The 16,508-nt window shown below is 37.3% G+C and overlaps 1 protein-coding gene and 1 long non-coding RNA gene across 2 annotated transcripts in view; one reads left to right on the top strand and one right to left on the bottom strand.

Annotated features, from left to right (window-relative positions):
- Positions 1-1,002: 1,002 nt before the first annotated feature.
- GramD1B (GRAM domain containing 1B) overlaps positions 1,003-16,508 on the bottom strand; it is a 58,647-nt gene continuing 43,141 nt past the window's right edge. Inside the window, exon 7 of the mRNA XM_017623115.1 lies at positions 1,003-2,263. Within this exon, the coding sequence (XP_017478604.1) occupies positions 2,228-2,263 (36 nt within the window). The 3' untranslated portion in view covers positions 1,003-2,227. The remainder of the gene's footprint in view (positions 2,264-16,508) is intronic.
- LOC108368281 (uncharacterized) lies at positions 10,576-10,773 on the top strand. Its single transcript, XR_001848347.1, has 2 exons — positions 10,576-10,637; positions 10,697-10,773. It is a non-coding gene; the product is annotated as an uncharacterized LOC108368281 (long non-coding RNA).

Below are 16,508 nucleotides of genomic sequence, written 5' to 3'. Positions count from 1 at the left end.
AAAAAAAAAAACAAAGGAAAAAAGCCTTATAAATATGCACATACATTTTTGTTGTTGGTATTTCCGACAGGGTAGGATGTGTGTATGAGATACAACCTTACCATAGTATGCGTGAACATAGCCTTGTCAATACAACCCTGAATAAGTATAATAAAGAATAACAAGACTTTACCAGAGTCGAGAATACTTGTGTATTTTACTCACGACATATGTCCATAAATAGAAAGTCAATTTATAATTCAAGCGTGGAGTTGAACTAATGCGCTATCTCACTGTTTTTAATTGGGAATATTGCAAAATCTACAGCGAAGTGGACCTGAGACATCTCTCGAGCGTTTGAATGAGGTGCCAAAATAGATATTCAGGGTTTTAGGGTTAAAGTTACAGTAGAATCACAGGGCCTATTATGCAATACCACCTCTTTCTCAGGTGTGGCTAGATTATAAAAGCAATATCTAACGGAAGTTAACCTACAATAAAGCAGAAGCAAATGCAAAATACTATAGTGGTCCTACTAAAATGCATATTTTTAGTGACTTAAAAGAATCTATCATTGCACTTAATGGATTAAGTACCCGTTATAAGGGCAATGCTGGAGCGGTAACCATTTGAGCTAAACTAGGCCACTCCCCACTCATGATATCCTTTCGCTAAACTGACTACTTAAACACCTGACTATTATTCACCTGCAAATCATCAAACACGAGAGGTCCAAATTGCAAATCTCAGTCAAAAGGGATTATAAAGACGTATTTCTTTAAGACTTACAAACCCACGACTAAGGAAATTGAGAAACAACCATATGAGGAGGAACATCCTGGCGTTTTGTTAACCACAAGAGTCAAACAACCAAACTCAAAGAAACAATTGTATCTGCTTGTTTTGCTGGTAAGCCGAACTGACATCCATTTAAAAACTGACCACAATAGAGCTTCAAATAATTATTTTTCCAACTCACAAACACTTTTAATTTATAATTCCCTTATTATTAATATTTTTGAAGTAATGCTATACAAATTTTGATTGGTTTTTACAAAAATAGAAATGTACTTAAAATATTATAAACACTAATATTTGCGTTGCTCTATGGAGGCCCAATTATCAGACAGCAAAGCCAATTTTGTTAAGTTTGAACCAATTCTGTTAAATTTTGTACACGTTTTTTATGTGTTCCTTTGCCTTTTTACTGCTGGCTATTTTTTTTGTTCGTTTGAAAAACTTCCGCACAGTTTTTAAACCCCAAATCTTAAGCTATTGGTTTCAAAGCGACTGTTGCTACGGCCATAATTGGACACTGACTCCATTTTAACAAACATTACAAAGTGTCTTTTTTTTGCTAATTATTTACAAATATTCAAAATATTTTTACAATTCCGCATGGTGATATAACCATAATAATACCTTTTGCGTTGAATTTTTATAGATGCATACATACCCACATTTGCATCTGTACAACAATAGCTCATAATATTCTTTGTTTGTTTATGCTTACATAATTTTTTTAACTAAAATCTAAGCAACAAATTGCACTTTATCTTTATAATAACTTATAAACAAAATTTTAGCTTGAACTAAGACTAAGTAAACATAATTTCAGCAAGCATAGCGTGCAGCGCAGCAGAACAAATAGAAAATGTGAAAGGATTAACGCAGCTAGGATAAATTTATATGCGAAGAACTCATAAAAGGTTTACAAGTTGATTCGGACATCGCTTAGCACTCACAGTCAATTGCTTGCAGCTTTTGATTTTGAAAATTTACAACAAATCGTACGACTGAAGGAACGGTAACATCCATTTGTTAAATTGAAATGTCGAATCCTGGCAATTAGCGATCGTCTTGGTTTTAAATACATATCGTAGCTTTGCTGCAAGATTGTCATTTGCTAAGTATGCAGAAATGGCCGCCACCTATTTAATACATAGCTGTACCGATTAACAATACGTAGGTCAATAGAAGATAATGTGTCCTTCCTTTTTACCATGAGAGCGTTTATAAACTTTAAAGCCGATTTTCTCGAGTTTTTCATTTTTTTATTATGACACTCTTGCAGCAAAGGTATGATACATATCTAAGCATACTTTATACTTTTACATACATATATACATATGTAAGTATGTATGTATATGTTCATTTATTCATTAGAGCCCTAACAATTGTAAAATTGTGTAAATTTGTCATATTCTCTCTTTGTAGCCACACAAGGCAATTTTTTGTTGGGAAATCTTTACCGAAACATGAGTGCGGCCAACGTTCGTTCAGTCTGAAATGATACGCAAGAAAACGTTTATTTTTGTTTAATTTTAATTAATTCGAGTCCACTTTAGTCAACATATACATAAGTATGTATGTACATATGTATGCAGGAATGGGTTAACAAGAAGAATGGCGTGTGGTTGTGATGAAATGAAAACTAAATTCATAAGATGCGAGGAGCTGTTTTTTGGCAAGTGATCGTAATAAATTAAAGTGCAATTAGTTACAGTTTTAGTATAAATAAAGATGAACATTTTAAAGTATACGAAAATATGCGCAAATCCAATTTTTGTTTATCGAGAATGTGATAGTACAATGTACGTATATTAGTTTCTTATTTCTTTTCACACTTATTTGAGAAATGCGATTTGCAAAACAGAACCAAATCGCTGGGCCAATTTCGTCGGATTAGCTGATTGACAAATACAAACACGAAAAGAAGTCTAAGTTCGGGCGAAACCGAACTTTATATACCCGGCGCAGCTATCAAATATCGTCGTTTCAACTTTCTCTGAACTACCTTGGCATGATAAGTAGGGGTGTCTAATCGATTTCAAACGTTTTCGATAATATGCAGAGTTAAACTTAATGATATAAGTGAACCTAGTTATAGCAGTTATTTATTGTTAGGAGATTGTTGTAACTATTAACTTGGCGTAAATTAGCGTCCTCGGTTAGTGATATATCGGAGTTTTCGTATTTCTGAAGTTAACCATTATTCGGGAAGCGGGTGTAATTTTAATCCGACTTTAATAATTTTCAGCAAATTGCCTTTCCGTAGCAAGGTTATTAAGTGCACCGAGTTTGGTAGAAATTGATAAATCGGTTACCGATATACACATTTGTGGTCATAAGTGGGCGGCGCCACGCCCATCATCCAAAAATGTATAATATGTAGTCCAATTTTTTGATAAGTGGTTATTGTAATCATCGCTTTTAAGCAGGATTCGTATTTGCACACACATGTGCAGCACATCCTAACATTTTACGCTCACATACGTGTGCTGTGCATGTAAAAAAATTAAAAACTTGCTCACATCACATGTGTGTGCCGTTTGGTAAAAAGCACGGGCACATGTGTGTACTTTATTTTTTTTAATGTAAAGCACACGCACATGTGTGTGCTATGCGTAGAGAAACTTATACACTTCGAATTCTAACTCAAATCTTAAAATAATTTTTTAATATGTTTTCTGTCATATAAAAAACAAACAACATCTCACTTTTTATTGAATTGTCTTTCAAAAAATAACGTTTAATAAACAAATTCTTTTAAGAATATATTATGTGCATGTGCATGGGCTGAAATTTGTACAAAAATCGGCTCACACACATGTGCATGTGCTTAATAACAAACAGCACACACTTTTCTGTGAGTAGAGTTTGTTTTCCACTTATGCACACACATGTGTATGAGCAGTGAGTGCAAGTTGAATGTGTTTCTGGCGTGTGTGTGAGCAGAGCATGTGTGTGCAAATAGGAACCCTGCTTTTAAGTTAATTAGCTCTAGTAGTTAATGATTTATCACAGTTTTCGTATTTCTGTAAATTTCCGTTATATGGCAGGTGGGCGTGGTCTGAAAATTTCATAATAATATTATTTTTTACCACAATTTCACTCCACATACTAATTTTCAACAATTTGCATCTAACATTTACCGAAATATCGCAGTTTTTGCGTTATTCGAAAATACCGTTATATGGGATGTGGGCGTGGTTACACTCCGATTTCGCGCATTTTCAACCTACCTTGGATAAAGGGCAGCCTACATACCCAATTTCGTTGAGATATCTCAATTTTCGCTCAAGTTATCGTGTACACGGACAGACGGACGGACAGACAGACAGACATGGAACAATCGACTTCTCTTTTTCATTCTGATCATTTATGTATACATTTGTCCATATCTATCTCGATTCCTTTTGGCTGTTACACACAACCGTTATGCGAACAAAGTTAATTTACTCTTGTGCACAAGTGCGCTCGTATATAAATATTAAAATACAAAAGCGGAAAGATGAATACACAAATTTTCCCATCCTTCTTCCAATTTTCTAACTGTCGATCGGCGGCAGTGGAAACATTATAAATAAATATGTTCTCGCCGTACTTCATCCGACGCACTTCGTCGTTGCTTTGGTTGTGTGCAATTTCATATATTGTGGCGACAAATGTCAGCTCTGCTTTGACATTTGTAAAGTAAACGAAACAAAATACACGCCAACAACAATGAATCGCTATACTCCTCAAGAACGCGGAATAAGTATTTCGATTTTTTGCGGAAGAATTCATCGGTGGTGTTCGCGCAGCGTGAATTTAGTCGCGGATTTCCCGTTCGTCGTTTTACAGATAATTTTTGGTGAAAGACTTGAACATATTCCCTTACAGCGTGCCTTAGCAGTAAGCCGTTGACCCCACCAAGCGGAATTATTTCTTCAAGGGCACCGACAACGACAGCAGAGCCTTGCTCAACGACTTTCTCTTTATTCAATTGAATGAATTGGGACTAAAGAACATGTAGATCCCACATTATGTAGCAACAGCGCATGGTGCACAAGCCATAACCGAAATTCCGAGTGCTGCATTTACATGTGGTCTAATTTCTCATTTTAGTGGTTAGTGCTGGCCGGTAAGATCGCCTGATTAAGTTGTGTTCCAGATTTCTTGTTGTAGGGTTTCTTTAAGTCACGCTTCTATGTCAACAATCCTCAGACTCTTGAAGATTTCAAAGAGTAATTACAAACAATTGTCCCTTAATTGAAAGGAAATGGCATCAAGAAAATTATTTTATAACAGCACTAATTATGATTGGTACAAACGCAAACAATTGTATTCTAATACACTTCGTGATTTTAAGACAAGTACCTTAATGATTGAGAGATGTGGACAAATAATTGCAACAGCATATTTACTCGGTCTGAATATATATGATTTACAGTTTATACTTTAAAAAGATAGCTATGATTAAAATTAAATGTCTACTTAACTATTGGCACTCTCCCTATAATGATTGTTGAGATTGTAAAAACTAGATTTGTATATATACTTATAACAGTACTACTGTTTGATAATTTAACTAAAACTTGGTCTAAAAAACATTCATTACAGATACTTCTTTCCTGTTTGTCTTATCTCATCCAAAAAAATACATCCTTGATAAAAGAAAAAACTTATGATTATTTGACATTGTATAAATATTTGAAATATTTGAGTTCTGGAAAGAGCGACAGAAAATTTCATAAGTTGGGCCCGTATGGTCAACACTTCTGGCGGCGACCACTTGGCCGATATCATTTTCTCGGCTCAATGGAAACAGTTAGGACATCAAATAAACGCTCTCCAACAGCCCAACCAAGCAAAATTTTTAATTCATAAAATAATTAGAGCCAAAGAACATCGAATCCCAACTTTTGCGCAATCTTTTACGCTTCTTTAGAGTAGTGCATTAACACTTTTTAATGATTATATGGAAATGACTACTAAGAACAAAGGAAATAGTGGAAAGAAAGCAAAGGTGGGTTTGATGGAAACAACGAAATCGCAAGTGATACTGACATTATTCCGCATTCATAAATCCCATTTGGAGCGGATGCGGTTGATACCCCAATCGGAACGTCTGATAGCAATACTCTTCAATTCCCAGTACTTTGCGAAGCTTCTCTTCAACCAAAATTTAATTTCAGTGGGAAAAAACTCAGTGATTACCAGTTCTGCCTTATACGCACATTGCATTTGCAGTTTGTAATTTGTAATTTGGTATTCAAATGCATTCGATTACACATAAAATATTTCTAAAAAGAACTAATTGAACATGGTAAAAAGCAATACTTACTTCGTAAGGTGCTTACCCACTTTCCCAGTGGGTTCATATCAACAACATACATATCTCAATTCAATAGACAGATACTCGAAATTTTGTTTTATTCGAAAACTAGAAACTAAAAGTACGTTTCCACGAGCAACAAATTTCGTAATTTGGGCACTATTCTCAATTTCTGCTTGAAGTTTTGATAGGTTTCTCAATTTGGCCATAGAAAAAAATGTCAGCTGAAATTGTGTTCGAGTCTCAGTTTGGATGAAATTGAAAAAAAAAATTAAATTCTTTCGTAGCAACTTGGAAGTTTTATAACTTTGAATGATTTCTACGTCGAGAAATTTAAGAACAGTTAACACAGTTGACAACCCAAAATAGGACTTTGACCAATGTTATACAAGTGCCCGAATACCACACTCAGACTATTAATAAGGCTTCACCCGACTTAACTAACCTAATAAGGACTATGGTTACACAAACGATGCAGACAGAAGGACAGCATATAATTCAGAGGGTCCTGAATAACTACGCAAATCAGACTTTTACGGACCAGCTGATAGAAGAACGTTTCCAAAACAATATGAGTGAAATGGACAAAATCCCCGACGTAGTATGCTTTTACGGAAATCCTGCAGAGTTCAGCTCTTGGAAGAAGAGTGTTGAACGAATACTAAGAACTTACGAGCTTTCAAGCCGATATTTTGATATACTGAACGTGATCAGAAATAATATCATTGGAATGGTGGATATTGCACCCGAGTCTTACAACACGCCATTAGACTGGACTGCACTGTCTCCGTGCTTGGCCACCCACTATGCAGGTAAACGAGATATCGGTACTTTTGAATGCCAAATGACATGCCTCATTCAAGGTCGATAAACAGTTAAAGAATTTTACCGAAAAGTTTACCCAGAAACTACAATACCCCAGGCGACAATATTCCCAACAAATATTTCCCCAGGCATTAAACCAACATTTTCCAAAAACAAATTTCTACTCCAAATTAGCCTACTTACCGTAACCTTTACAAAGCTTCAACCTTTACGGCCAGCAACGCGCTTATCAATACCCAGCCAACTAGCAACCTAGTTACCACAACCAAAAACCATCAAAACCACCTCATCCCATGGATGTTGTCGTTAGCTTAAGGACAAATACTATAACGTCCCGTTTCTGCCTTAACCTCGTATTTGCAATAGAGGTATTTTAGAGAGTGTAAGAAGAAATGCTTAATTTCTTCCCCTAGGATACAATAAACGCATTTTGTACTTAATGTTTCTGGTTCCACTAACAGTAGTTAAGTAATTGTTCTATTTTCAAATAGTGTGACACTTAAACAGCTGTTATAAGTGGTAATATTAGTTTTCCCAAAAATATTAGATACGTGGTTAGGGCAAAAACGGGACGATAAACTACGCGAACAAAAACGAAATTCAACCATGAGTTCAGAGAAACTTTCATGTGAATACAAATAATATTATAATTACCAGAGCAATCCGTAGATCTGGTAGAAATTTTACAAACATTGGTCGATACAGGTTCAAACAAGAACTATATTCAACCAAGTTTAGATCAGCTTGGTCAGCTGGAGTGCGCTTAGATCAACTTGAGGGCGCGGATGCAGCCCTATGGCGGAGCTATTTCTCCGACCGAAGAGCCACCGAAGAGCCAGATGTGGCAGAGGCCGTCGAGGTATGTGTGGCTCGCGGCTGTGCACAGGGGTAAATCTGTGGTCCATTTATTTAGAACCTTATGATGGCTTAGCTGTTTCGGCAGCTCGAGCCGTACTGTGGATTTAGTGCATATGCAGACCACCACCACCTTCTCGTATTGGCGGAGGGCCAATATAGAGCTGAAATTGAGCGCAAGGGGTACAGCTACTTGACATCTTCAATAGCTGGGAACGACGTATGGGAATGGATATTTCGGTGGACAAGACGGTGTCAATGCTGCACAAAAGGAAACTCTCGTTAGGACGGACATCAGTCGTTCGCGTTAGTGGGCTCATTCCTATGTATGTAACGCTTGTCATGTATTTGGGGCTGACCATGGATAAGCGCCTGAGTTTTCTTCCCACCTGGTGCGCCTAAAAGAGCGTCCGGTGTGATACTTGTATTTTTAAACTGGAAATTAATCAACATTCATTTAGTATTAAAATGTATAGTACATATCGACGCCTCGAAACCATACTATGGCAAGTCTGACTAAGTCTCAGGTGACTTAGCATGGTATGATTTGGATGCGTCGATATGTGTTAAAGAAAAATATGTAAATATTTCTACTGAAACTTAACTTCGGTTTTAACAATGATGACGGCTATTGCCGATAATGTCTATTTTTGCGGTCAGATGACGGGGCTTGCCCACGCGGGGTTGCGCCTCCGCCATCTGAGGTGATACTGCTGGTTCCTGCTCCCATGGAGACCAAGCCGGTTGAGACGGGGACCTTAGTGGTTAAAAGCAAGGCAGGGAATAAGTGCTCGAATGAGGTGGTCGTCAAAGATGTTGAGCCAACTTTGGCTGAGGGTTTATGAGCTCAAGCCCCTAAAAGGAGGAGCGTCGATTCTTCAAACACCCTCCGTCGCCGAAATGGAGAAAGTTTCGAATAATTCGCGCTTCTCAGAAGTAGGGTTGGACGTAAGCATGTATATGATTCTGGGACTGAGGAAGGTGGGACCTGATGCAGCAACGAATTTTGTTCTTGATGTAGTTGTTTTCTTTGGGTAAACATTTTTTTGTTGTATATTATTTACAAAACCCAACCGCGCTAATACAAATAATTTTATGGTGAAAAACTGTCACTATTCGAATAATTCCGGTTAGTCGATTTTCAGACTACTCGATAGTGAGCAGTTAGACAAAGATGAACGGTTAGTCGAATGAGAGCGCTTAATTGAATAATTGCTATTTGACTATCAACCGACGAAAAAGTTCCTAATCGACTAGTCTAAAAAGAGCTCTAGCTTCTAACTAACTATATCAATGCTATTCAAAATTTGTATATTAAAGTACAAATCGAAATGCATCTACAAATGCTTGTAGAAACTACATTTACAAGTGTAGAATTTTTCGCTGATAGCTACAAGTGTATGAAATAATATTGTGTTACAACAAATCATGGAACTTCTAGCTACAAGCGAATCACTAATAACTTGTAGACTTGTTACAATTGTAAACTTTGTGTTACAGGCCCCAGGTCGTACTCTTGACTGCAGCCAAATATCCTTGAAATACAGTATAACAAAATAAAAACTCCAGGGCTTTGAAGAAAATCACAAAACCAATATCTGAAAAAGTGAGACAGTGGTACAATGGCAAATCTATGAGCAAATAGAGAAATGCTCGCACAAACACAATTAAAAGTAAGTACACTGGAGGCAGAACGATCCTTTCAGACAGTCACTAAGGGAGATCAACATGAAAAATTTACACCAAAACATAACAGATGCAAATCAAACAAATTTAAAAACATTCGAAGCCATACCATGTTTCAGTGGAGATAAAAGTCAATACAGATCCTGGAGGAAAAGGGCATAGACATGTATGGAAAATATAGCAATTTTCTAATCACCCAAACTACTATACCGCGTTTACAATCCTAAACTCAACAATTATTGGAGAAGCAGCGTACATATTAATCAACCACAACACCAATCTGAACTCAATCGTCTGGACTGCACTTAGGCGGACCAACAACCACTGTATGTACTGCTCGAAGAAATTAACAAAATTACACAAGGGAGGCCCACACTGTCGGCATTCAGAAAAGCACTGAACCTTGCACTCTCGAGATGTCAGGAGAACAGGGACCTGATTCCATTTCAGAATATGCAAAAGAGACAGTCCGTACATTTATCACAGGACTCAACAGCAACTACAGAAGCTGTACATTATAGACTCACTACCCAAAGGAGTTATAAACTGCATAAGAAATCGCGAGCACTATATTCCACGATAACGCGAACACGCAGTTTGATGCACTAATTACACCACAACGATACAACAAACGTTTAAATTCTCCACCGCGGAGATATGAGGATAGAGGGAGATACAATCGAGATGCATAGGTAGAATACAATCATCAACCACGCGAAGAACCAATGTAAGTGGATAACTCTCACCAGTATCTACGACCACCCAACAAAACACACAAAATCTCCCGGGAACAACTTCCAATGGCCTCAACAGCACTACGACCCATTCCGAGCAGATCAACGAGCGGAGAAATGCGAAGTAATTCATACTCACACTTGACTAACATTAACATCAAGTGTGAGTGGTCAATTCTGACGGAGAAACCCATCAAATATGATGGGTCAATCTTGTCGGACAAAGCTATCAATGTTGATTATGTACAGCCCTATTCCGGTTTTGCAATAAAATGACATTTGATCATCCTTCATTGTCGTGATTTCGTCATTGTCCTTGCACGTTGGCATTCCTAACAAAAAATTACAGGCGAAAAGCTTTTGTCAACTTACCATGCATGGTGAAAAGTTCATTGTTGTAGAAACAGCTGGTCAACGCTATTATTTGCAAACACTATGAGCGGTGAAACACCAGAAAAGTGAGTATTTGTGCGAAATAGATAAATTCGTATATTTATAGCATTTATAAACATTTTAGACGTGCAAAATATGAGCGGACGACGCAGGAGCAGCTGCAATTTTATGTGCAGTTTTGTAGGGAGCATCCGGAGCTGCTCGTCTTCCACAAGCACGGCTGCGCAAATAACTAAAATTTGTTCTGCCATTGAAATTAGTCGATTTTTATATTGTTTTCACAAATTTATTAAATCGCCGCACTTTTTATATCAACACAAACATATGTTTTTGCCATGTCACCTGCCCAAAAGGTCATGACAATAAAAATTACAATTGGCAAGATTCGAGCTTTTGAATTTTGCTGCGAATACCAAAAAGCTGCAGTTGTTATTTTTATATCAATTGTCATCGCGGTGAGTTTTGTCAGTGTGGCGGAATAGTGCTATTAGTCAATGTTTACATCATGTACATATGTATGATAAAAACTCTTATGCTGAACTCAGTTGGTGTAAGCAGGGCAGATATGTGTTTATGGGTTGTAAGAATTTAGAAGAAGAAGAAGAAGAAAGTGTTGATCCCCTAGTTTTGCCGGAAGATGCATACCATCCTGCTCTTGAGTTAAACTACGAAATCATAAATGAAATACATAATAATAAGTCAAGTTCAAGTACTAGATATGTTTTTGCGAAAGCAAATTTCAGGAAAATTAACAAAGAACTTTCAAAGTTATCTTGGCCAATATATAGAGATGACGTGGAGCGTAGCGTTGAGCACTTTNCGTCGGTGATACTGCAAAACTTTCTGCCTCTGGCACTGATTTGTTACCATCACCGGAGTACATCTGCCAAAAATTATAATCTATTAAACGAGTGACGAAAATGTATTCCTTTTTCTGTACGGGTGAGAGATCATTTACTTAAGGATTGCAGTATCACTGCCGACACGTACATATGTAAGCAATAACAGAAAGTGCAGTGAAAACTGCAACAGAATGCCAGCCTTTGGCTACAACCACCTACATGTGTACACATGTTTGTATATAAACAAAAAAAAATAAAAATAAAGTATTATTCGAATATTTAAAGAGTGCAGTATAATTCTCCAGCTGCAACTACCTTAATGTACTTATGTAGGTAAAAAGAAGGAAGTACAATGCAAATATATATGTACATATGTATTGTAAAAGTGCAACTACATAGATACATATGTAAACCACAAAAAGGGTTGTGCAATTAATGTGAAAACTGCAGTAGAATATCAGTTTCTTTTACTTCCAATTAACATCAAATTAAGTTACTTATTTTGTGCCAACTGAGTTGTATGTAAATTGTGTAAATTATCATTTCACGGTTGTGCACTCATGAATAGATGCGTTTTGATAAAAACAGTCATTTTCGGTCAGGAACAATATTTGCATCTGCTGCATCAGTTGCTTTAGTTGCATAGACTAAATGCTGGCTGGGTACCTACATTGTGTACAAGTTAACGCAACAGCTTACAACAGCTCTGCAGAATTGACTTTTATCAACGGTTAGCAACTCCACACGCGCATCCGCAGAATTGCTGACACCGCATTAACCAATTCGTTATTCGATCAACAATAATAGTTGGCACTACAACGATTGGCCAATATTCGGAAATAGTGCACATGTAAGTGCAATGTGACTGATGGTCGACAGTAGATTTAATTTAATGTTAAGAAACCAATTGTATTTAGTTCTAGGTTTAGACGCAATTAATAAAGACGTGATGGACGCGAGTCCACACACTTTTTAAAAACCCGTTATTTAATAAAATAACTTAACTGGCGCCCGAGCAGGGACTACATTGAGTTTGCGTGTCGGTTTACGTGAACAAAAAAAAAAAGGACAAGTCGCCTGTCAAAACAGCCGAAGGACGGTTAGGAGGACAAGCAGCTTAACTGGCACCGAATGAGCGTTGGAATCCGGTAGGATAGTAACGCACGCGTAGAACAGCGAAAAGGACATCTACCCCGTCACCAGGAAGTGCTAGGAGGTAAGAATAAAATCAAGTTGATTAGGAATTAAGTACTTGTAGTAAACTTTTAAGGAATTTGGAAAAGCAAATTAATAAAATCATAAACTTTTGCAAACGAAAATAATTTAAGTGAATTTTAAAGAGAAATTTAACAAGATATTTGAAGGAATTTTTTTTTTCTCGCAATCTACACATGAAAATATTCAAAGAAAATTTTATAATATAAGAGTGAGAAGTGAAAAAGGAAAAGGAGAAAATTTTTGAACTGCAATCAATTCATTTCAGATTAAAACTTTGTTTAAGTTTACTAAATGTAAAAAAAAAAATCGGGCTTGTACAGCCAATAACTGACACAAATCGAAAGCTGCGACTCACCACCTTCGGGGGGACCCTCCAGCTTATAACAAAAAAAAAAAAATCATTGCGATTCACCACCAAAGGGACCCTCCAGAGAATTATAAATTACAAACGAAAAATAACTAAGGCTTGTGCAACCAATAACTGATAAAAAACTAAAGCTGCGATTCACCATCTTCGGCGGGACCCTCCAGCTTATAACAACAGTCCAACTCTGCGATTCACCACCAAGGGGACCCTCCAGAAGCTAATGACACATAAATAAGGATATGGCAAAAGGGAAAAGCCTCATCCGACACCCAGTGCTAAACACACCTCCCACAGGCCCTTCCCAACCAGTTACTCATAACCCTAACGAAATTAATATGGAACAATCAGCAAATATAATACCTGGCGTGCTAACCAATATATTAAGACAGTCGGGCCGATACTTCTGCAAGCCGCCCTTAATCCCAACGCAAATTTTGCAAATATTACGGACGTGACCATAGACTTGAACCTAGCGAACAATATAACGGAACTAGATAAACTTCCGAACACTGTGAGATGCCTGCGGAAATTCTCAGGCAATCCGGGAGAGTTTAACCCCTGGAAAAAAGCGTACATTGAATATTGCAGATCTATGAGCTACAAAAAGGAACGCCAAAATATTATGGCACCCTTAATGTTATACGAAATAAATCGAGAGCAACGCCGACATTGCCCTCGAATCTGATAATACACCGCTGGACTGGAAGGCTATTTCTAGATGCCTTACACTCCACTACGCGGATAAACGGGATTTGGGAACTCTAGGGAACCACATGACGCCATTAGTACAGGGCAACCTCACTATTCAAGAATTTTACCAAAAGGTGTATTCACCCATGTCACTTATTTTCAACAAACTCGGATTTATGGAAGTTGGTGAAGAATTCATGCATTTGCTAACATGGACTTACCAGGATAAAGCCCTCGACACCTTTATTCGAGGACTAAACGGTGACTTGCCGAGACTTCTTGGCATGAGAGAACCGGTAGATCTCCCTCAGGCTCAAAACTGGAGAACCAAAACTTCAGTTCAAACTACGCGCTGAATAATAATAGCCAAGTTAACAAAACCCAAGACTTCCGCCACCTCTTCCACCCAGATAGATAAGTAACGAATTCTACCCACAACTGGCATAAGCCTCCGGCTCAACCCCCCGCTAAACCGCAACGTCCAGAGCCAATGGATGTCGACCGCTCCTTGCATTCAAAAGCGGTCAACTACATAAATAGGCCACCTCTTAATAACCAGGCCGTGAAAAGACCTTCAAACTTTTCCCAACAAGTGCCTCTGAAGCAACAGAGGAACTTCCACATTGGAGCGGGTACTCAAGGAGCCGAATACTATTTACAGTACCAACAAGGCCAATATTATCCGCAGGATCAACAGGATTTGTATCCTGCAGCAGAAGAGTATGAAGCAGAAATTTGCCAAAGAAGAAGGTAGACAATCAGTTCAGGCATACGCTGAACAAAATCCATCACAAGACGTTCACGACCATATCGATATTCATTTTTTAGAATGAACAGTTCTTCGTTGCCGTACGTAGAGTGCAGAACGAAGAACGGAAAAATTCTGAAAATGCCCATCGATACCGGTTGTAGCAAAAATTACATCCAATTCTGCCTCGTGTCAAAACGAATTCCCAATGACCAACCATTTTTCGCTAATTCCATAGCCGGACAGATACAAATTACCCACCACACAGTTATTAATCTATTTGGCAGAAAGGACACAAATTTAAAATTCTTTTTGCTCCCCACCCTAAAATCCTTTGACGGCATAATTGGAAACGATAGTCTTAAAGAGCTTCGTGTCACCATAAACATCGACGTCGATTCCCTCACATTTGGCAATGGCGCCAAAATAAAAATGAAACAACAACCTACACCATCAGTTAACAAAATTGACGTAAGGACCGACCACATGACAGAAACGCAAAAACGAAATATAGGCCGTCTCACAAACAAATGTCCGCGATTATTTACCGAACCAGATGAGAAACTCACCTACACCACTACTGTAGTAGGGGAAATTAGAACCTCTTCAAACACCCCAAAATACAACAAATAATATTATCCTTATTATCGGACTTAAAAACACACCCGCTATCTTCCAACGAGCGCTCGATGACATCTTGAAGCAACACATAAAAAAATAGATTACGTGTATATGAATGACATCATAGTATTTGGCAAGGATGACAAATGCACCTTCAACATGTTGAACAAATTTTCCACATACTAGAAAAGGCAAACATGAAGGTCCAGTTAGACAAGTGCTAGTTTTTCCGTTGTTTAAATATCTCTGAACATGGATACATATCTTCCTAAGTAATAACATTAAATATAGCAAGAACTTTTAAGAAATATGTATAAGTACAGCATTGCCCTCGGCAATATGTTCCAATATCTTTAAACATGTGTGAATACATACAAACATACATATATGCCTGGGTCGCAAAGCCACTCAAACTTAAAATTGTAATAAACATTTCTAATCCTTGAATATACAAAGGAAAGATAAAAATTGTGCACTTGCACCAAAACTAAAATACAGTCCATGGAAGAAAATATAAATAGAAGAAAATATAATTTGTACGCTTACATTTACATATATAAATTCATATGTATGTATCCAAACACAAACATACGATAAGAATGTCAAGTGTATTCGACGCACAAAAGTAGGTAATTAAATGTAAGGAACGTTCGCGAGAAACAATTAAATATTGAATCGGTTGATCCTTTATCAGTTGTAAAAATATAAACACAAATAAATTGCTGTGCATACGGGAAACATTAAAATGTCAATGCTGCAAAGCAACCCTTATGGTCCTACAAACAGAAAATACATTGTCTATAAATATTCGTAACATGCAAAGATGTAGCAGAGGCACACAACCAAAATACCATAAGAACCAATGCACTGGTTTCTTATTTTATCTTTTGTAAATATATATATATACAATTAGTTAGGAAACATAAAGTAAGAAAATTGTATACAAAGAAGAAATATTTAATAAATATTGAGAATCGTAAAGACTCTCACCTAACCACTCTTCTTCCCTATTTTATTTTGTATGCTTTACTTCCCCCCACCAGAGGTAAGGGGTAAAGCATTCAACAATTTTTATTCTTCTTTCTTTATTAAAGTTTTACTTCCCCCACCAGCGGTAAGGGGATGCAACGAACATCCGTAGAGAAGTCGAATTCCTAGGTTTTATTGTATCACAAACAGCCATAAAAACTAACCCTACTAAAGTAAAAGCAATTCAAGAATTTCCGTGTACAAGAATACTAAATGACTTGAGGTCTTTTCTTGGTCTGTCAGGCTATTATCGACGCTTTTCCTCGTGCAGAAAGCTAGTTATGCTCGAAAAAAATAGAATTAAAATTTCATTAATATCAAAGGAAGCCGTGCTATCCTACCCAAACTTCAAACAGGAGTTTCACCTTACCACCGATGCCTCCAAGTACGCTCTAGGAGCCACCCCCGAACAAGCAGGTGA

This window comes from Rhagoletis zephyria, unplaced genomic scaffold, assembly GCF_001687245.7.
Source record: "Rhagoletis zephyria isolate East Lansing unplaced genomic scaffold, Rhagoletis_zephyria_1.1 Rzeph_scaffold_03045, whole genome shotgun sequence".
NCBI classification, from domain to species: Eukaryota; Metazoa; Arthropoda; class Insecta; order Diptera; family Tephritidae; genus Rhagoletis; species Rhagoletis zephyria.
This window is presented reverse-complemented; position numbering and strand designations above follow the sequence as displayed.